This window comes from Ailuropoda melanoleuca, chromosome 19 (assembly GCF_002007445.2).
Source record: "Ailuropoda melanoleuca isolate Jingjing chromosome 19, ASM200744v2, whole genome shotgun sequence".
Lineage (NCBI taxonomy): Eukaryota > Metazoa > Chordata > Mammalia > Carnivora > Ursidae > Ailuropoda > Ailuropoda melanoleuca.
Genome location: NC_048236.1, coordinates 26,815,061 through 26,837,799, shown reverse-complemented (window position 1 = coordinate 26,837,799; position 22,739 = coordinate 26,815,061). Strand labels below are relative to the sequence as shown.

The 22,739-nt window shown below is 38.4% G+C and overlaps 1 protein-coding gene across 1 annotated transcript in view; it reads left to right on the top strand.

The window, feature by feature from the left end:
- The first annotated feature begins 6,153 nt into the window (after positions 1 to 6,153).
- The window catches only part of TMEM30A (transmembrane protein 30A), a 36,421-nt gene continuing 19,835 nt past the window's right edge, over positions 6,154 to 22,739 (top strand). The window contains exon 1 of the mRNA XM_002925472.4: positions 6,154 to 6,534. Within this exon, the coding sequence (XP_002925518.3) occupies positions 6,298 to 6,534 (237 nt within the window). The 5' untranslated portion in view covers positions 6,154 to 6,297. The remainder of the gene's footprint in view (positions 6,535 to 22,739) is intronic.

The following is a 22,739-nucleotide window of genomic DNA, read 5'->3' as shown; positions in this document are numbered from 1 at the left end:
CTATTTCCGTGTGCACACAAACTGCAGCAAGTTCCCTGGGCTCCATGCATGTTGGCAATTGGGCATATCGCCCCATACTGGGTTTTTTTTGTTTTAGTTTTTTAATGTCATTAACATGTACTTCTGAAATTTGTGCTTAATGCTATCCCAAGGAACCTATAAAAGATATTAAACCTTGAGGCCTTCCTTCAACTGGGGCAATCCTCACTGACTGCATGGTTCCAGGCATACCGTCCTATCATCCACAGATAATGGTTGGAATGCAGTTCCCTGGACTTCCCAGATCACTTTTTTTTNATTCCTTTTTTTTTTTTTTTTTTAAAGATAACCAGTCCTCCTTTAGTTTCCATTGGCATTATTTGCAGCATGTCTCGAAGGAGAAAATATTTTTTTCTTTCTCTTCAGGAGTCCATTTTCCCATTCTGTCTTTATTGATTAGCACTGATGTACAAAGTTGTCTCTCCAGGTTGGCTGTAAGCTTCTTGAAGACAGGACTTGCATATTCCTCAGAGTCAATACTGGATACTGGATAAATGTTTGTAAAAGGCAATATAATTCCATCTAGGGAGAGGCCTTTTCCCACTCTTCTAGCTGCCCTATCTCCTTTCCTCCAATCTTCACATAACTTTTCCATGACCACAATCACGTTTTCATTTTTGAGTTTCCTGGCTTGGAGGGCACATTTCTTTCTCCTCTTTGACAGCAAGACATATGTTTAGTCAAAGTGGCAGGGTGTTTGTAGGCACCCATTACTGACTCCTAACCCCAAGGGGTTGCTCCTCTAGGAGGAGTACCTCAGCCAGACTATTCAATGCCAGATCTTCCTTACCAAACTGTTCTGGCTGCTGACCCTTCCCTTGTAGAAATCTCTGTGCCCACTGAAGATTCTAGATGCAGAGTATCTGGATTAAGCAAGAAGACTCTCAGTAATCACCGATCTTAAGGGAAGATAGGCTCTCTGCAAAGACAAAGGTTCCTCATCAGACCACTAGATGGCCTATGCCATTTTATTTTATTTTTTTTTTAAAGATTTTATTTATTTGACAGAGAGAGAGACAGCCAGCGAGAGAGGGAACACAAGCAGGGGGAGTGGGAGAGGAAGAAGCAGGCTCCCAGCGGAGGAGCCTGATGTGAGGCTCGATCCCAGAACGCCAGGATCACGCCCTGAGCCGAACCCAGGCGCCCCTGGCCTATGCCATTTAACAAGAAAAGGGTGGTTAGTCATTTTCAGTTCTCAGAGGCCACGCATTGGTTTCCACATAGAGCATTTTTGCAAGTAGACAAGCGGGACAAATGGACTGTATAAGCTAACTCAAGAATGGGGAGTAACAGTGATCTTGGTTTCCAGGGAAACAACCTAAGATCTTGAGAAAAGGAACATGCTCAGCCAGGGTATGGAGTCTTGCAAATCATCAATAATGAGTGCTGAATATGGTTCAACTTTCCCTATGTTCTTTTATTTTTGATCCTATTCTTTCCTGCATGGAGAACCATAATATCACCCAGACCTTAGGACCCATTTCCTCACAGTTTAGTTTTTGACATCATAAAGATGATGAGGTGTGGCATCTCCTATAACCCCTTGTGCACACATCTTATATGGCACTGACCTCATTATATTTCATTTGTTTGTTGGCAAGTTGTCTTTCCCACTAAAATGTTGAGTTGAGAGTAGGTCTGGTTAGTTCAACAAGATTTACTAAATGCCTTTAAGACCTTGGCATTTTTTTCCAGGTGTTGTAAATATAGAGACAAATAAAAACAGTCTCTGACCCTGAGCAGCTTTATCCAGTAGAAAAGACAGACATAAACATATTTCTCAGTGTTACAGTGAGTGCAAGGTAGAAGTATGTGTAAGCTGCCTTGAACGTTGAGAGGCACTCTTAGCACAGCCCGAGGGACAAAGATTCCTCAAACTGGCTACTGTCTTGCATCTTAAAGGATGAATAGGAATTAGTAAGGCAGTTTCAGTGGAAGTGGGGTGTGAAGTGGGGGAGCAGTAGGTTGAACAGGTTAGGAACTGAAGACACCGAGTGCAAGTTATTCTTCTCAGAAGATTCAGTGAAAATAAAAATGTTGTGGAACAGTTTGCTGAATGAACCCCTACCCTGTCCCTTACACGCATTGGGCAGAGGGCAGTCTAGGAGGTCATGGTTATTTGTTGTCATAAACACTTAGTTCCATTGACAAAAAAAAAGTGTTTCCTTTCTCAGGCTCAGTAGAAGTTGATTTTCACATTTAAGTTCATTTTGTGAAAGTCATCTTTCAAGAATATTTTTAAAGAAATAACTTCATAGGTAGTAGTGACCCGTGTTTCAAAAAAACAAATAATTATGAAAAGCCTGCCACACTTCCCCCCCAAGACTTCTCATAATTTAAAACTTGAAGAAACAGAAAAATGTATGTCTAAAAATAGTCCAAATGTTATTATAAGTGGTTAAACATTAAAAAAAAATTTTTTTTAAGTAGGCTTCATGCCCATTGTGGAGCTCAATGTGAGGCTTGAACTCACAACCCAGAGATCAAGACCTGAGCTGAGATCAAGAGTCAGATACTTAACTGACTGAGCCACCCCTGCACCCCTTGTTAAACATTTTTAAAGATCTACTTTCCCATGTCTCTATTCTCATGGAGTAATAAGTCTCTTCCTTCCTCTGTCTGTCCCCTTTAAAAAATAATTTCACTATTATACATATAATACATGTCAGTTGACTGTCAACTTAGAGATGGCAACATCATATTTGAAGAAAAGACCTTATCTATAATTCATGGCGCCATGGGACGTAATCAACTGAGAGAGTCTATACAGTGGGAGTCACGAAGTCTGAAATCTTATTAGAATTACGTATTTTCTTTTAAAGGAAGTGTGGAATTATGAGAAAGGAAACCTTAATTTCCTTCCCAAAAACGAGGTTCTTAGGCTGCCTACTTTTTCCTCTGAGACCAGCCATTAAGATAATCTTGTTTGACTTGTTATTTCTGACTACTGACTATGATTATTATTCATGCACTTGCAAAACCTTTCATCACAACACCAACGACCTCAGGCTAATCAGACAATCTCTCAAAGCGAGAACAAAAGGATTTTCTTAACTGCGTAACTGAAAAAGTTTAATAAAAACACAACATAAAAAACAGTAAGTGGTCAACTTTAAAAGCAGTAATTTCTCAAAGTTAGTTGGAACCAATCTCTGAGGCAATAAATATAACAAATTAAATTTATTATACAATTCTCTATCATTCTTTCCCTAAACATCTTCTCGGATAATTAAACATGAATATGATTTAGTCCCACCAAAGTTCTCTAAAGTAAGCTGCCATGATTAACTGAATAGAAATTTTTTTTCCTTCAAAAATAAACAAGCAAAAATACTACCCAGTCACTGAAAACAATTCAAACCATTTCCAGTCCCTAAGAACTTTCTCTGAAATTCATGCTGGTAAAAACTGTGGTACATTTTTTAGGTCTCTTCAATTTTCCCAAACATTGTTATACTACAGCTGTGAGTGAAATGACTTGAATATGGCTAGAAACTAGAAAGCTTAAGCAGCACCGAATACTCAAAGGAGTCTAACAAGCAAATCTGTGTGGCACTTTGGCTAAACAGTAAAAAGACCAGCTTCAGTTTCCTCTTCTTAATTCTTTAAGTTTCTCAATAGTTATTCAATATTTTTTCTTTAATGTTTCTAGTTACCTAGTTCGGTAGCCTGAACACACCAATTGAGCTACAAAATAAGGAAGTATTATAAAACTATCCTGCCAAAAGCTATTCATATATATCTTTTCAGATCATGGGGTTTGCATCTGCTTTATCATTTTGGATTTACTTTTATATTTGGGCTCATGCATTCATTGCACACTTACTGTGTCGACCTGGTAGTCAGCATGAATATCATTTAGCCACATAAATTCTTTTCCCAGGAATCAGCAAGTGAACAATCATTTGAACAATACAAATGTGATCTACGTGTATCATCAATACACACACACACACACACACACACACACACCAGTCACTCCCAGGAACCACAGTGAAAAATGCATATACTGGTAATCCATTGTGAGACCACTCTTTTGTTACCCCAAAAATGTTGAATAACATTTTAAGATTTTCTACTTCATCAGATTAAATGAAAACAAAAAACATAAAACTACCTGGTAAGGACAATCAGAAAACAATGTATAACCAAGGAAATCATAAAATTCTGAGTCCCCTGAGTTAATGATGTGGACATGAAAAAAATATTAGCTCAGTAAAGCAGCATATTGTGATGGCACAGTAGAGAGGAAAAGGAACTGTAAGGATATCAAGAGATTGAAACAGGTCATTTCATCTATTTGGCCCTCATCTGAAAATATAAGTTTTAGACAAGAATCTAAGGAAGCTTTCAGTTCCATGACTCTGTGTTTCAGTCAAAATGGAATTTCTAATAAGAAAAAAAAGAGACAAGGAGTTAACAAACAAAACTAAAGAAAATGCCAGATAAACGTATTCCCATCACTCAGATCACGAGAACAACAAAAATCTGAGAGCAAAACAACTGACCATTTATACAAAATGCTGAGATAGTAATTCTCTTAGGGAACTGTAACATTTAGTGGATGTGATAATATAGGTAGAGATGGGGAGAAAAAACTTGCCTTATGCTTTATATTTTCCCATTATATCCAATATTGTTACACACATTTTTAGGAACCAATGGAACTTAGCAAAAGTATTCCATGCCTTCTCCATTAACTGTGATAAGTCAATGTTTTCCATTTGAGCCCTAGGTTGAAAGTAAATTTGTGTAGATCAAAACAAAAAATACTCATCTATGTTAACAGTGCTAAGAATTTGAGAGGTAATGGATATCATATAAGCAAGCCAATTGTCTGCCAGATAAACATTTGATTGACTCACATCTTGAGACTTGTAGTCATTTTGAAAATATATTTAATTTTAAATTTGAGGCCTAAACACTCTTCATTTCCCTTTCGTTGGTTTACCTTATAAAAGGCATAAATACAAAGTCTGAAAGAAAATAAAGTTTGCGTATGTTTTCAGATGAAGTGTTTTACCCTCTGGTCTGGATTTCAAAGATGCCAATATAATGTGAAATTTATATATATATTTTTAAAAATTTACAAATCATGCTTATTGCAGAAAATTTGGAAAATACATAAAAGTACAAAAAATATATAGTACAAAAAATAGATTGCCACGTTTTCGTTGGGCTTTACGCTCTATACCTATACTACTTTGGTATCATTTTAGCTACTTTTTATATATCAAGAGAATCTCCTTGGATCATCAAATACTTAGCAGTTTTAAACTATCTACATAGTATTTCATTTTATGATGATGCCGCAATTTGTTGCGGTTTTTTGACTATCAGTAGTAAAGACCTACAGCTTATTACAAGAGTTCTTAAATCAATGTGCAAAAGAGAAAAGCGGACACAGAAAATAAGGTAAAAGGTAACATGAAGACCATTAGTGGAGGAAAAAAGTGAGAACAAGTGGCAAGACAATAGAGTTAACCAACTGGCATGATTTATTCTTGACTTAATACAAAAGGGTCACCCACCACGCATCTCACTTAACGTTTACATTTGCGCCTTGAGCGGAGATTTATTTATTTTAGAGAAAATCGCCGTTTTATAACCCAAGCAAACACTGCCATCCCACCAGGCTCAAGCTCCCTTGGTAGGGTCTTTTAAATGCGCCGATTCCCTTCAGAGAGGATTTCGAGGTTAAGACAAAAACTTGTCCGGCGCCGAAGTCACCAGAAAGACTTCTTTGTCCGCAGTTCCAGGGTTGATGAAGGTGATTTGGGCCGGGCGACCTAGCACCGCCGTCTCCATGATAACCACAGCAGGAAGCAGGTGAGTGAGAACAGAAGCTTCGGAGAGTGAAGCAAAGACACACCGATTGCGTAAGCGTCGAAACCTCTTCGCTTCCAGCGACGCGCCGGCGCAACGTAGCTCCACGCTCTGGGGATTGAGGCCCTCACTTTGTCGTCACAGGGCAGATGATCACGGTGCGTCCGCCTTTCCCCTCCCCCTTCTGTCCTCTTCCCTTTTCCCCTCCCCTTGTCCCTCAGTCTTCTCCCTCCTTCCTCTCTCCCTCCCTCTGGCGTCCCCAGCCCACTCCCGCTTCCGGTCGGCGGCCGTCTGCGGAAGGGTGTCCCGCCTCTTCCGCCTTTACGGCGGAGGTGGCGGCGGCAGCGGCGCCTGCGCGTTTTCTGTCAGGGTCAGCAGGAGGGTCCCCTGGGTGGTCCACCTGCGCGTAGCGGAGCCGCGCCGTGGGGGTCGATGGCGATGAACTATAACGCGAAGGATGAAGTGGATGGTGGACCCCCGTGTCCTCCCGGGGGCACCGCTAAGAACAGGAGACCGGATAACACGGCCTTCAAACAGCAACGGTTGCCGGCTTGGCAGCCCATCCTTACGGCTGGCACGGTGCTACCTACCTTCTTTATCATCGGCCTCATCTTCATCCCCATTGGCATCGGTATCTTCGTCACCTCCAACAACATCCGCGAGATCGAGGTGAGGGGAGGGAGCGGCGGTGGGAGTTGGCGTTGACCCGGAGCGGGGTCCTCCCGGTCTGCTCCACTCCAGCCTCAGCTCCCTGGAGGTTGACAGGCTGCCTCTGCCCTCCCCCGCGTCTTCCCTCTCTTCCTCTGTTTCTCCTTTTTCTTTCTGTGTGTTTCCGGAATTTTGCAGTTTTGTCCGAGCTTCCTCTTGCGATTTACAGGGTTTCAGACGGAATGAATGTTTAATGCAGGGGGTGGGTCAGGTGAAGAACGCCCCTTTATTGTGCGGTTCGTGTGGTTCTCTCGGGATTTTTGCCTCCAAAGGAGGTTAAAAAACAGTGGGGAAAAAAAGTAGTTCTGTCTAGATGTAACTCCGGGAGAATTGACTTGGTCAGAGTGTCATTACTTGTGTGGGGATTACAGAGTTTAACGCGTTGGCCATTTTTAGGGAAAAGAGCCAGGGTCATAGAGGTATTGCTGATTTTTATGTAAAGAAGTTGTGTTACCAGGTCACATATATTAGGACATATAACCGAAGTGCATAGTACCTTTCATTTTGGGCCAATAAATGCTTTTAGTTGTAAGGCATGATATAGGTAAAAGATAACCAAATCTTCAATTCTAGTTTTGCTTTTAGGCTGCGTTTAATAATCGTGCCCTACATTCGCCCTAGGTTTTGTTTTTTTTTTTTTTTACCCCCGTTCTAGAATTTAAATTTTTAAAAAAGAGTCAAGGACTACACACAGAATTGGCTGTACACTATCTACTGATTATTTTCCTGGTATAAGACATGACAAACCTAGAGAAGCATCCTGACTGTCAGAGCAACAGTGATAGTATCTTCATCTCTTTGTAGTGGTGAAGGTAGGTTGACACTAGAATATAGATACTTTGTAGAGATTTCCAGTATTAAAATCTGCTCATTGTCTTTTCTTGTACATCAGAGGGTATTTTTATCTGTTTGGAAGGGTAGAAACTGGTATCACGATCCCTTGATTTCTTCTATTGTGTCAGGTTATGCCATTTTTTCTAATTTTATTAAATACTTTAAATTTGTATGTGATTTAATGGGACTTTCAGAGTAATTTTATTTCCACTACTGGAATAGGCATGAAGATACCTATTTTACAGTATAATTTACAGGGTTACTTCTAAAAGCAAAATCAATATATCCTTTAATTGTACAATGCTCACTTTTAAGTTAATAGTAATAAGAATAGTATCAATAGCATAGTTTTTAAATCTTTTACTTAAAATTCATTTTTTTGTTTGATAACTGGAGAAAGTGCCACAGTATGTTTCCTCAGCATGTATTTTTATTTGTTTTATCATTTTATCTCCCTAATAGTCCTGCAAATATGGTACTTGTTCACTTAACCACACTAGGATCAATCAGGATATGAGCAAAATAGTGTAATGCAAGGACTTATAGATTTCTAGGTTGGTGTTAGGCAAAACTCGTGTTAAATTCCAGCTCAGCTACTAACTAGTTCAGTTTCTTGGAAAACTTTCTCTCTCCATGCCTAAGTTTCTTCACCTGTAAAGTAGGTGAATAATGCCTCTTATAAAATGTGAGAATTAGAAACAATGTAGATAATATTCCTGGCACTAAGTTTTTACAATAAATAGTTACTGTCGATATGATAATCACTATCAGGAGACGAGAAATGGAGTCAAGAGAGGTTGATATTTGTTGCTAAGCTAGCAGAGTATTGTGTAAAATTGAGATAGAAACCTAGATGTGTTGATGCCCAGCCTTCATCTTTTACACTGCACTGGAACCCTAACTGCATTGTGAGTAGTTAAGTAGAAGAAAATAATTTAACATTAGAAATTTGATCATTTTTCTTAAACTTAAGATATTAAGATGAAAGTAGCGATACTTTGGAATTTTACACTATGGGAATTTACTAAACTATCAGAGCTCCATTAATATTTACGATACTATGAAAATAAAAATGTACTTTCTTTAAAACTTTTGGGTTCTGAAATAAATTTGTTTCTTCACACTAAGTAGTTGTTGAAATGGAAATTTCTTGACTAGTTCTCGTGTATGTAATTCTGATTTCGAGGTGTCTGAGGAGTCTTCTGCACCTTGGTCTGGTTAAAACGGCTTTGAGTCAAGGCAGTAGAGTTGAGGTCTCAGCTCTGTTACTCCCTAGTTTGTGATCCTAGGTATGTTTTTGAGTCTGTGTTTCTTTTTCTTAAAGAATCAAAAAATTCAGTCTAGATGATCTCGGATATGCTGTTCAAATCTAAAATAATCTGTGACTTCTGGCTTTAATGGAGTTTAAAAAAATGCTGTGTATTCGAATTGGATCACCTTTAGAACCACAGGAAATGAAAGTTAGGAATGATCAGGAATTTTTTTTTTAATTTTTTATTTATTTATTTGACAGAGAGAGAGGGAACACAAGCACAGGGAGTGAGAGAGGGAGAAGCAGGCTTCCCGCTGAGCAGGGAGCGGATGCGGGGCTCGATCCCAGAACGTTGGGATCATGACCTGAGCCAAAGGCAGATGCTTAACGACTGAGCCACCCAGCTGCCCCTGATCAGGAATTTTGTACCAACACTGACAATACAGTTGTGTGAATAGAATCACAATTTTTAAAAATTTGGCTGTTAGGGGCGCACCTGGGTGGCTCGGCTGCTTAAGCAACTGCCTTCAACTCAGGTTATGATCCCGGAGTCCCAGGATGAAGTCCGTATCAGGCTCCCTTTTCAGCAGGGCGTCTGCTTCTCCCTCTGAACCTCCCCGCTCTCATGCTCTCTCTCTCTCTCTCATTTTCTCTCTCTCAAATAAATAAATTTTTTTATTTTTTATTTTTTTTATTTTTTATTTTTAAAGATTTATTTATTTGACAGAGATAGAGACAGCCAGCGAGAGAGGGAACACAAGCAGGGGGAGTGGGAGAGGAAGAAGCAGGCTCACAGTAGAGGAGCCTGATGTGGGGCTGGATCCCATAATGCCGGGATCACGCCCTGAGCTGAAGGCAGACGCTTAACTGCTGTGCCACCCAGGCGCCCCTAAATAAATTGTTTTAAAAAAAAATTTGTTAAATATGTAGAAAATTGGTTCTGGTTTAGGGTGGAATACTAAACCTAGAGAACATTCCCAAAATATACATGCTTGTTTCTGCCAGCTCTCCACCCTATGTTAGCCACTAGTTTAGGTTAAAATATGTTGAGGGTTGGGGTGCGTGGGTGGCTCAGTCAGTTAAGTGACTGACTTCAGCTCAGGTAATGATCCTGGTGTCCTGGGATCCAGCCCTGCATGTCTGGGCTCCCTGCTCAGCGGGCAGTCTGATTCTCCCTCTCCTTTTAACCCTGCCCCCTGCTTGAGCTCTTGCTGGCATGCTCGCTCTCTCAAATGAATAAATAAAAAATCTAAAAAAAAATATGTTGAGGGTTATTAAAAGTAAATGGGTAATGAGAAGTTCTTGCCAACTTCTACACTGTTGCTCACACTTTAGCCTATTTCCTTAACTTTGAAAACTTTAAGAACTTTCATTGCTGTAGTACATCAAATTACTAGACAAGAGGAGACTTGTCAAATAAGAATGCTTTTGTAATAGAGCTTAAAGTGCTAAGATGCAGAAATGTGAATATTTAGACACAAAAATCAGTGGGTCTTTACCCTTCTCCCAGAAATGTTATATTAAATTATTCTTGTAAAGCTCATTGGACTCTCTTGAAAAAGGTGTAAAAAAGATATTTTTAAATTTTAATGCTTATATTTGGCAGTATTATCTCCCCAGCCCCATTCTGTTAGGTTTGTGTATCTTGTTTAGTTGGTTTTTAGATTTTCCACCATCTAGTTCAGTGAGGTCATTAGAAAACTAAAGTTGTTAATTTTATCATTTGTAAGAGAATATTTTAAATATTTAATATGTCAACACTGTGGTTTAATATCTTCATTTATTATTAGTAGCAAGGAATTTCCTTTAATTTGGCAGTTGTAGGAGTCAGGTACATCCTTTTATGGCAAAAATAATGATTTTCTAGTCTAGGGCCCTTGATGGTCAGGCTGAACTATTACTTGAATAGAGCTAACTTGAAAAAGATAATGAGGTATTCTTTTGCAAAGGCATCAGTGTGAAGTTATGTAGTTTTAAATTAATGGTTGGAATCAGATGAGTACATTTTCCAAAGTAATACTCAGAGTAAATTTAAAAACTAAATATTTAATTCAAATTAATATTGCCATAAGTGTTCAAGAAACATTTTCATTAAATTTTAGTGGTATCGAACCCCGCCCCCGCAACGTTTGATAGAGAAATCCCAACTCTTCTCTGCTTTTATCTTACTCTGTCATTTACTGCCCTTAGTTACTTAATCCTGGTTATTTTCTGTTTCCTTAATTCCCTATTTGGTTTCCTTTATAACTTGGATTCTTACATAATAAGATTTTTTAAGAGGATTAGATTTCTCTTCTGCATTTAGTAGTATTCCTTGTTTATACTTAGTCTACAGCTAAGAGTCAAGGAAGAATAAATTGCTGTGTAGAAATGATTGTTAAAGATAAGGCACTGTATGTTAAGAAATTTAAAATTTTAATATTCAGATGAATTGCAGTGTCTTAGAAGCAGACTCTTGGAAATTAAGAGGTTTTGGTGTGTTTTAATTTGTTTCTCAAGCAACTTTAGTATTAGAGCGAGGCATAGCAAAGTAAATATGGCTGGCCCAGACCATTTTGTCAAGCTCAGGAACTGAGGCTGGTTCTATAGATGAACATTTGCAATTGGTTTGATGATAGAGAACGCTAACTTTGGACCCCAATTATGTGAAATGTTATCCCTCCCAAAATAATTTCATTCTTATTAGTAGACCTGTGTTATCAGAAAATTGTATGCAAGTGTTAATATATTTTGAATTTCATCAATAAAAATTTGTGCAAAGTTGTATTCTCTTGTTATATAAAGAACCTACATAACATCCTCCACCTTGCTTCTTGGTTTGCAAAGCCTAGAGTGTTTACTTTCTGCTCTTTACAGAAAAGAATTTCCTGCCCTTGATTTAGAGTTTTAAAGGAACATACTGGCAAGTTTATCATTTATTACAAATATAGCAGTGCTTAACTTATACTTTCTAATTCTCAATAATCTTTCAAGGTAGATATAATGATCCCTGATAATTGCTTGTGTTCAACCTCCTTTGTATACATTTAGTAGATAAAAAATGCCTTAGCCAAACTTACATAAATTTTGGCTCAGTTTGATACCATTCTTCATTTCTTTGTTACAGTCAGATAAAGTTCAAGCAACCGTTAAAAAATTGCTTTTGAAATTTTTTTTTTGGAGAAAGGATTCCAGATAAATTTTTTAGTGTGGAATTATTAGTTCAAAGGTGTACTTAAAATGCCACTTTTAAAACTTAATCTAATTAATACTTAAAATGATTTACCTTATTACTCAGCATTTTGTTGGGTGACCTGTTTAGGTCTTCTATTGATTTCCTGTAAGACAGATTTACATTCAAAAATGGAAGTTTTCCAGTCCTTCTTATACAGTGTAAAAACTGCATGTCCTTCAAATTCCTCCTTTCCGAGCGCATTAAATTCAGTTTGTTTCTGAGGAATAGGATGTATTTTTAGAATTACTAAGAAGTGACAGTTTTATTTAGAGGAATGAGTCCAATGGTAGCAAAACAAAGCTGAGAAATATGATAACTCTTAAACTAATCTAGTCATCCACATCTGTTATTCTGTTTTACCTCAGTCCTTTGTGTTTTGTATTTAAGCTAATGGGCAGGTCTACAGTTTATCATTGTATTTTCTACTGTGCCTTGTATGCGTTTGACATTTTATAAGCATTAATTTTTAAAAATAAGGGAACTGTACTTCCTCTTCCCTGGTGGCCTCTTTCTTTCTGGGATAAGTTCTAGACTGTTGTCTTTAATATGAACTTTCCCTCCTATCTTTACTGAGGTATATAATTGATAAATAAAAATTGTATATTTTAAGGTGTTCAGTGTATGATGGTTTGATATATGTATGTATACATTGTGAAATGATCACCATAATCAAGCTGATTAACACATCCATCACCTGCCACAGTTACCTTTTTAAAAAGATTTTTTTTGGTGTGAACACTTTGGTGAGAATACTTAAGGTCCACTCTTAACAAAACAAGTGCTGGTGAGGGTGTCGAGAAAAGGAAACCCTAGTGGAATGTAAATCGGTACAACCATTGTGGAAGACCCTCAAAAAATTGAAAAAGGAACTACTGTATGATCCCACAGTCCCACTACTGGGTATATATCCAAAGGAAATGAAATTAGTATCTGGAAGAGTTTTGTGTTTTTTTTTAAGATTTTATTTGTTTATTCGACAGAGATAGAGACAGCCAGCGAGAGAGAGAACACAAGCAGGGGGAGAGGGAGAGGAAGAAGCAGGCTCCCAGCGGAGGAGCCTGACGTGGGGCTCGATCCCACAACGCCGGGATCACGCCCTGAGCCGAAGGCAGACGCTTAACCGCTGTGCCACCCAGGCGCCCCGGAAGAGTTATTTGCACTCCCATATTCACAAACTTTGTGTTGTTTATAGCCAATAAATTTTATTACAATCTGGACATTAGGTCAGGCTACCCTTGAATTTTAGCTGATAAAGGATTTACTGGGTTTGGGTGGTAAAAACTCATAGACTGAGTTAAAATTTATCAAGAGTTTTAATTGACATTGAGCACATTATGTAAAGCGCTGCTCTGGACATAGTGACCGTTAGAAAAACGTGGACAGGGCCTCTCTAAAAAAATTTTTTTTGGCCCAAGCAGAGAGTCCTTAAGAACCCTAGAACCTTTTGGGGATATGAGATTATACATCTAAAAGGAAGACTAAGCCTTGCTAGTTGAGTGGCACAAGCAGAATGTACCTTAATAGTTCAAAGGAGGATAAGATCACATCTGTCTTTAATAACCATGGGAGGCTCTGTGGTGGAAGTGGGCTTTAAGCTGGGACTGGAAGGACAAATAACACTTCTAAATGGGAGGTTGGATGCATTCCAAGAAAGGAGATTAATATGCGCAAAGGTGTAGTGACAGAAAATCAAAAGGTGTATAGAGAAAATAGGAGTAAGGGCAAATAAGCCAGTGCCGGATTGTGGATAGACTTAGAGTATTTGATAATGAGTATATTAAACTAGGAAAATGATGGTGATTCATACGATATGTATCTGTTAGGATTGGGGGAATTAAGAGGAATTAAGATTTCCTTCTCACGTAAAAATCCCTTAGAAACACAGTCTCTGGCTAGGGTGGAGGTACTGTTTCATGGGGTCCTCACTCTGTCTAGTTTACTGCTCTGCCATTCTTTGGGATTGGATCTGATGCTAACAGTCCAGAGTGGTGGATAGAGCTCTGTTGTCACATCCTTTTCCAGGCAGCAGTGTGAAAGAAGAGATAAAAAACAAAGGGATAGGCCTTTTAAAGAAGGTTGGAGGAAGCTGCCACCTACTACCTCCACTTAGTAACAAGGCTGCAGTAGCTGTAAGGGAGGCTAGAAACGTGGCCCTTATTTTGATAACAAGATTCTCAGCTGGTAATTGAGTTTTTGTTTTTTTTTAATTAAGGTGTTTATTTTAATTTCAGTGTAGTTAACGTACAGTGTTACATTAGTTTCAGGCGTACAATACAGTGATTCAGCAGTTCTGTACATTACTCAGTGCTCACCAAGGTAAGTGTACTCTTTAATCTCCATCCCCTATTTCACACATCCCCCTGCCTATCCCCCCGCCCCCGTAATCATCAGTTTGTTCTGTGTAGTTAATAACTGAGTTTTAAGCTATGGAAGAAAGGTAGCACAGAAATTGAGGTTGGAAGATGTTAGGAGTCTCTGCAAAATAAGGCTATATATAGAAAGATTTGTCTGGTGGTAATATATGGAGTGGATGGGAGCTTAATCATCTAGATGTAAGTCTAGTAGTTAGACACTGAAAAATAGATTGCATTTTTATATTGATTATAATATTGAGTTGAATTTGATTTCATAGTAAAAGGCATTATGTGTTTTGTATGTGAAAAGCAAATCTAGGTGTATCACTTTGCTGATAAGTTTTTTAAAAAAATAGGTTAATAGAAGGAATTTTTTTTTTTTTAAAGAATTTTATTTATTTATTTGACAGAGATAGAGACAGCCAGCGAGAGAGGGAACACAAGCAGGGGGAGTGGGAGAGGAAGAAGCAGGCTCACAGCAGAGGAGCCTGATGTGGGGCTCGATCCCATAACACCGGGATCACGCCCTGAGCCGAAGGCAGACGCACAACCGCTGTGCCACCCAGGCGCCCCAGAAGGAATTTTAAATATCATCACCTTCCTCTTATTTTCTTCAGCTCTCTTTTTTCCCTCTCTGTTCAGCATATAAGTGTGTTCCAGTTTTACCTCTTAAAAAATGAAAAGTCCTGTCTTAATTATGTTTAGTAATAAAAATATGAATGACTTACCTTTGAGCGTTTACTGTGCTAAGAATTTTACATGCATATGTCATTTGATATAGTCACACAATGGTAATGTTGTTATTATTCTTTTTTTTTTTTTCCTTTGAAAGGGTATGTTGAATCTGAGATTAAGTCGTAGCTTAGTCACATAGCTAGAATTCAGATCCTAGCATTCTTACCTCTTGTTTTGATTCTTGTAGGTGCTGGTCTGTATTCTCTTCTCCCGCACAGTCTGTTACAGAAGAAGGGTCCACGCTTGTTGATAATGTACATTCTCATCTTTCATTAACTCCTTAATTCACTGTATCTGAAGTATGTTGGGTAGTAAAAAGTGCTATGAAGAAAAATGAAGGAAAGGGAATAGGATGGGTTGAAGAATGGCTGACAGTTTTAAATAGAATAGTCAGGGAAGAAGTGGTATTTGAGTAAAGATCTAAAAGAAGTCCGGGAATGAGCCATACTGATCACTGAGGGAAGGCTGTTCCACGTAGAAGAACGAGTAAGAGTTAAAGTCCTGAAGACTGTGTTTAGTAGGATGTTTGAGGAACAGCAGAGGCCAGTGTGGCTGGAGTAGAGTGGAAAGTGGAAAAGAATAGAAGATGAGATTAGAGTGGTAAAGTAGTGGGCTGCACAGCACATGGGTGGCCACTGTAAGGATTTTGGGAGCCACTGAAAAGTTTCACACAGATAGGTGACGTGATCTTACTTATGGTTAAAAGAGTCACTCTGGCCATGATACAGAGAATATTACCTGGGGGATAAAACTAGAAGCAGGTATGGGAAAGCAAGAATGTCCTCTCTTCTTCAAAGTCCCTCTAGCTGGACTAAGAATCAAAATGACATGAGACAGATTAACAGGAGAAGGTTAAATTTAATAGTGTACATATGGGGAATCCACATAGACATGGAAATTCCCAAAACAGGCAAAATGATATAGATATCTATCTATAGATAGATATATAGATATAGATATCTATCTATAGATAGATACATGTCATAATGAACTAAGGAGAAGGGTAGGGGGTCTGGAACTTCAAAGGGAAGGACTGTAGTTCACAGGAATATAAGTAGTTGCTTGGTAAGTAAATGTTTGCCGGGCCACTCAGAAACAATGGCACGTAGAAGACTGATCAAGCAGGCTTTGCTAGGTTCTTCTCTGTCTACCATATCTAGTTCATAGTATAATGTAGTTATCTATGGTGATAGCTCTCTCCTGGAGCAGGTCCTGTAAATTTTTTTTAGGCAGTTGTGGGGAAGGTAAAACCTTTTCCTGAGTCTGCTTTTTGACGTAAATGATCTTTATATCACAATGACCCATCTTGGAGCAGCTTGCCCTCTGCCCCCACACAGGGAGACCAGATAAGGGTCTACTGCAGTAATTCAAGCAGGAGGTGATGGTGGCCACAGCAGAATAATTGCAGTAAAACGCAGATTTAGAATATATTATGACGTAGATATCACGTATAAAATTTATTCGTTTCTTACTACATATTGAATTATTAAAACATAGGCAAATGTTGGATTAATAAATTTTTATTAAAAAAAGAATATATTATGAAAGTAGAGCTAATAGAATTTTCTCAGGTAGTGAACGGGGGGGGGGCGGTGAGAGAAATTGTAGAATCAAAGATAACTTTAAGACAGTTTGACCTGCATTGGAAGGATGGAGTTATAATTTATCGAGTTGGGGGAAGACTGCAGAAATAGTTTTGGTACAGTAGTAGGGGTTTTGGGGGCTGAGAAGCTGAAAAAAGAAGTTCTGTTTTTGACTTGTTAGGATGAGATGCCTTTTAGACATCCAAGTTGGAAATCATGAGTAGGCAATTGAATATATGAATCTAGGGGGAAGGTTGAGACTTGGGTTACAAATTTTGAGGGTTAATCAGCATAGGTGATTTATAAAGACATAGATGGAATGAAGTCAAGAGAGTAGTTACAGGTCAAAGGAAAGTGAGAGCATCTAGACAGCTCGGAGTCACTCCAGTGTTTGTGGAGGTTGGGGAGATGAGGAGGAACAGCAAAGGGGATTGGAAAGGAGCAGCCAGTGAGGTAGGAGAAAAACAAGATAAATGTGGTGTCCTGGAAACCAGTTTTAAGGAAAAGCGTGTGAACAATAATTCCTAGTGCTCCTGCTGATAGTTCATGTAACGGGAGGACTGAGAGCTGACTTTTGAGTTACATGACACATTTCATAACATGAAAAGCGGTGATGAGCCTGTCCTACACTGAGTGCCATCACCATCCACACGGTTTTTCACACCAGAAATCCTGGAAGTCAAACTAGACTTACTTATCATCATCCCATCTCTAGGCACTGAGTTCTATAGACTCCACTTTATATTTTTTGAATCTGTCTTTTCCCCATTTCCACTGCCCTTTTCTTAGTTTGTGTTCTCAATATTTCCCACCTGGATTATTGCGGTAACATTCTATTTTCTTTCCTTCTAGTCTGGTGTTTTCTTTCATTACTGACAGGGTGATTTTTTTTTTTTTTTAAGCTAGTCTGAATATTTCGTTTTCTTGCTTAAAATTTCTTCTACGACTCCTTCTCATGTTCAGGCTTATGTTCAGACCCCTTAACGTGGAATGTAATTTTCTTCAAGATAGGCTGCTTTTCTGCTTCTTTAGCCTCACCTCCTACCACTCCGCTCCCCTTTGCTCTAGCCATAGCAAACTACTGTAGTTTCTGGAATGTAGCATGCTGCCAGGTCTACCCGAAATGTCCTTCCTTTTCTTATTCCACCATTTGTTTCAAATTTCATTCCTGTCAACACTATGGAAAATGTTCCCTGATTCCTCCCTTTCCCCACCTGATATAAGTGCTTGTCTGGTTTCACAGGTATTAGCTTATGGCCTTTCATAACATCAAATTATATCCTGTAATTATTAACATGACTTTCTGTTTCACTAGTCTGTAAATTCTTTTGTAGTATGAATAATGTATTTTTCTATTATGTATTCCCATCCTATAGCACAATGGTTGGCATCTAATAGGGGCTAAGATGCTTTAATGAACAAATTGATTGATTAAACTGAATGAGTACAATCAGGAAATTTTAAAACAGTTTATTTAGAGTTTTTTGATCATCTGAATGGTATGATGTGTCTGAAGGAGTTACTGAAATTAGCCAAGGAAGGTGTTATAGAGTACAAGATGAAACTTATATTAATATGGTATCTACCCATGTCTAAAGGCAAAACAAATTTGCCTTTTGAACAGTCATGTAGAGAGTGCTGAAAATTTTGCAAACAGGTTGATTGGCAAATGTTGCAGCAAAGGAGAGGGGGGTGCGTGGTTTTAAAAATGGCATAAAATACATCCCCTGCTCATATACACAAACACAGACTTTTTGAGGTTTATTTTAAAAGGAAGTGCTGTTATATACTATTAGTTCTGAAAAATTGGAAACCATAGACCAACAGTTACATGGATTTGTAGTTTAATTTCTAAAATTAATTGAAATTATTGAAGAATGATTATATGATATTACAGCATCTAATAGCATTGTTCATCAATACACTAAGTTGGCTGTTGTTCTAAGTTCTCAGGTCTCACATTATATATAATTATGTTTAGTTTTGAAAAAAAAATTTTAACGTAGTTTTTTAGAAGATATAATGTACTTTCCCCCCTCCCTTTAAAAATATTAGCATGAGGTCTCGAAGTTTGATCTGTAGTGGAAGCAATGAGAGTCAAAATTCAGGGATACTAAGTATATTGCTAAGGAAGAATTAGCAAAACTTGGGGGCTAATGCCAAAGTTGATGTCAAGATTTGAACTTGGATGCTTGGTACGGTGGTGATGCTGTAGCCAGGGCACAGGGGTGCAAGAGCACCTGGCTCTGGGGGTTCCAAATAGATCAGGTTTGGTTAGTAATCTCTGACAAGATCCAAAGACAGAAAGAGGACTGGTGGTGAAACAAGAAAAGAATCTATTTCAGTGTGGCCAACATGGGAGGGTGTAGACTAGTTTCCCAAAGGCTCTCTCCAAAGTGTCAAAAATACTTCTAGGTTTATATAAGAAAAATGTGGGACAAATGTCAGCGGGTACATGCAGGTGGGCAATAAAGGTCAGGTGAGTCATTGTCTTGGGAGCCAGTCATGCTGGTCTTGCTGGATCAGGGCAGTCCTTATTGCTGAGAGGGTAATTTTGGTTCCCAATCATGGGGATGCTTTGCCTGTAGGGTCTTTTGCTTGATGGAAGCGATAAACTGGAAAGAACTTAATCAATTAGAAAGTACAGACTGCGGCCTAATTGGAGGTAGTTGAAGTAAGTCCTCTTTCAGTACCATTTACAGGTATCAAAAACAACCGTTGGGTGTGAAATTAAGGGATTTAATGAATTATCATTATTGATTTTTTGAAGTCAAGTTTTTAGGGAAGCACAACCAAAAAGGATTTAAAAAATTGTATCCATACAGCTTAATTTTGAAAAGCTCACCATAGATTTGAAATAGAGATGGTGAGAGTTTCAAGTAGGATGGAAGAAACTCAAGCAAGTGAATACATCTAGGAATATAAAAAACGGAACTGGGGGTGGAGAAGAGACCAGTGACGATTTAGAGAGGCGGTATAATGGATGCCACATGATACAAGGTAGCGTGAAGTTACTGTCAGGAAGTGGCCCTGGAGACCAAGGTAGAAGCCACTAATGTTTGAACATCAGTTGGACAATACAAAAACAATATTTTATATAGAAATGACCTGTATTTCCTCAAAGTAGAAAGCTCTGCTTTATTCATTAATTATCTGTTCCTTTAATCTACCCTGTTATATAGGTTGGAGCATATTTAGCAAAGCCCTTTCCATCAGTTCCATCCTAGGCAGTTTTTATAATTTGATAACCTTAGTAAGACTTTTAAGGGATAAACTAAAACNCCTCAAAGTAGAAAGCTCTGCTTTATTCATTAATTATCTGTTCCTTTAATCTACCCTGTTATATAGGTTGGAACATATTTAGCAAAGCCCTTTCCATCAGCTCCATCCTAGGCAGTTTTTATAATTTGATAACCTTAGTAAGACTTTTAAGGGATAAACTAAAACTTTATGTTGAAATTTATTTTTTGTTGTTTGTAGAAATGAGTTAAATGCCATATATAAAACTTTGTGTGAAAATTTATGTTATAAAATTATATTTCAAACACTAAAAATTAAGATAGTCTTGGGATGATATTGTCAGGGAGGAAGAATTTATGCTACCCTTTCAAGGTCCTTCTAGGTGGTTTAAGAATCAAATTGACATGAGACAGATTAACAGGAGAAAATCAAATCTGGTAATGTATGTATGGAAAACCCACACAGACCTGGAAATCCCAGACGGGCAACATTATGCCAGTATATGAGCTGAGAAGAGGAGTAGGGGTATGAGCATACAAGGGAGAAAAAGGCCATTAGCAGGAAGGTAAAAGGAGGTATTTAGAAAACAAAGGTTGCGCTGTTTTGTAGGTAAGTTTCTTAGGTTAAGAGGAATCTCTGTTAGTAGCTCTCTTCCTGGTATAAGCAGGCAATTGAGGGGGAGGTGAAGAGCATTTCCTTAGTCTGCTGAGTTTTGTTTATTTTTAACTGAAAATAAGGTTCATGCCAAAGTGGCCCATCTTAGGGCTGCCTACCTTTGACCCTGGCAATATCTATTTATCCTAACAATTTTTTTAAAAATATTTTATTTATTTGACACAGAGAGGAGAGAGCACAAATAGGCAGAGCAGCAGGCAGAGGGAGAGGGAGAAGTAGGCTCCTGGCTGAGGAGGGAGTCTGATTCGGGACTGGATCCCAGAACCCTGGGATCATGACCTGAGCTGAAGACAGATGCTTAACTGACTGAGCTACCCAGGCACCCCAACAATTTGGGGTGTTTTTAATCTCTTTTAGTTCAAAAATATGAAGATATGGTTTTTGATCTCTTTTAGTTGAAAAATATGAAGATATGGTACCATTTAAAACATCAGAACATTCACAATTGACGCCAATTTTATTTTTAAATATAATGGCTTTATTTAAAAGATGTTATTAATTTTTTGAGAGGAAGGGAGGAGCAGAGAGAAAGGGACAAGTGGACTCCCCACTGAGTGCTTATTCGGAAGTGGGGCTTGATCTCAGGACCCTGAGATATGACATGACCTGAAATCAAGAGTTGAATGCTTAGCTGACTGAGCCATGCAGGAACCCCAAAATATAATGGCTTTTAAATTGACTTCCACATTTCTAAATGATCGCATAGTGTATGCCATTCAAGATCATTGGAAGCAGCAGTGCAGTCTAATGGACAGAACAGTGTCTTTGGAGTTGGACAGATATGATTCTGTCACTGTTATGGATTGAATTGTGTCCCCCCAAAAAGATGTGTTGAATTCCTACTCCTAGTACCTATGAATGTGACTTTATTTGGAAAAAGAGTAAGATGTAATCAAGTTAAGATGAAGTCATTTTGGTGGGCTCCTATCCAATGACTGATGTCCTTATAAGGAGAGATGGACATGCACAGAGGGAAGGTGATGTGAAGACAGAGACATAGGGAGAATCATGTAGCAATAGAGGCAGAGGTGGGGTGATTGCAGCTGCAAGCCAAAGAATACCGAGAATTGATGGCCACTACCAGAAGCTAGGAGGAGGCAAGGAAGGAATCCCTCTTTCCTGCTGACTGCTTGAATTCAGACTTCTAGTGCCCAGACTTGTGAGAGAATAAATTTCATTTTGTTGTAAGACGCCCAGTTTGTGGCAGTTTGTTACAGTAGCCCCAGGAAACACATGTAGTCCCATACCAGCCTTTTGGTTTGGGGGAATTGTTTAACCTCTGAATTTTCAATTTCCTCTCTCTAAAAGGTTAAGAGCAGTTCTGGCATGGAGAAGACATTTGGAAAATAACAGCTAGTTTTGCTCTTGCTGTCCTTTCTTTAAAGATAATTTACATTATTTGTTACCTAATTCATTAATTTATCATTTCCAGATGTGAGATTGAAACTCACTGATTGAATTAGAAGTAAAATCCTTGGGGTGCCTGGGTGGCTCAGTTGGTTGAGCCCCTGACTTCAGCTCAGGTCGTGATCCCAGGGTTGTGGGATGAGCCCTGTATAGCCTCTTGGTTCCCGCTCAGTGGGGCATCCACTTGTCCCTCTCCCTCTGTCCCTACCCCTGTTTGTGCTTACTCTATCAAATAAATAAATAAAATCTTTAAAAAAAAAAAGGTAAAATCCTTGTTTATTGTTCCCACTCAGATTCTTTAATTTATAGAAACATACAACAGATTTCATATGATCCATAGAATTTGATTAGAATATAAAGAATTACATTTGTTCTGTAGCTATAAGTTTAGAATTAAGCTTTTGATTTTTTTTAAAACTAATCTTCAAAAAAGATTAAAATAGTGACTGAATCTAAAAAAAATTCAGTTGCTTTTGAGAGGCTGTAAATTATTCTTTTTAAAATTTTCTTTTTCTTTTTTTTTTTTTTTAAAGATTTTATTTATTTGAGAGAGAGAGAAAGAGCAAGTGCATGAGCAGGGGAGGGCAGAGGGAGAGGGAGAAACAGACTCCCCACTGAGCTGGGAGCCCCATGTGAGGCTTAATCCCAGGATCCCGGGATAACGACCTGAGCTGAAGGCAGACGCATTACCGACCAAGCCACCCAGCTGCCCCTGTAAATAATTTAAATATAGATGTTTATTTCTTCCCTTCACTCTGTTAATCTGGTGAGCATTTTCAAGCGGAATTTTTCTACAATGATGTATTACCTGTTAATAAAAAAAAATAAATATTTTAAATACTTTATCAGTTTTCTAGGATACCCTGCTGCCT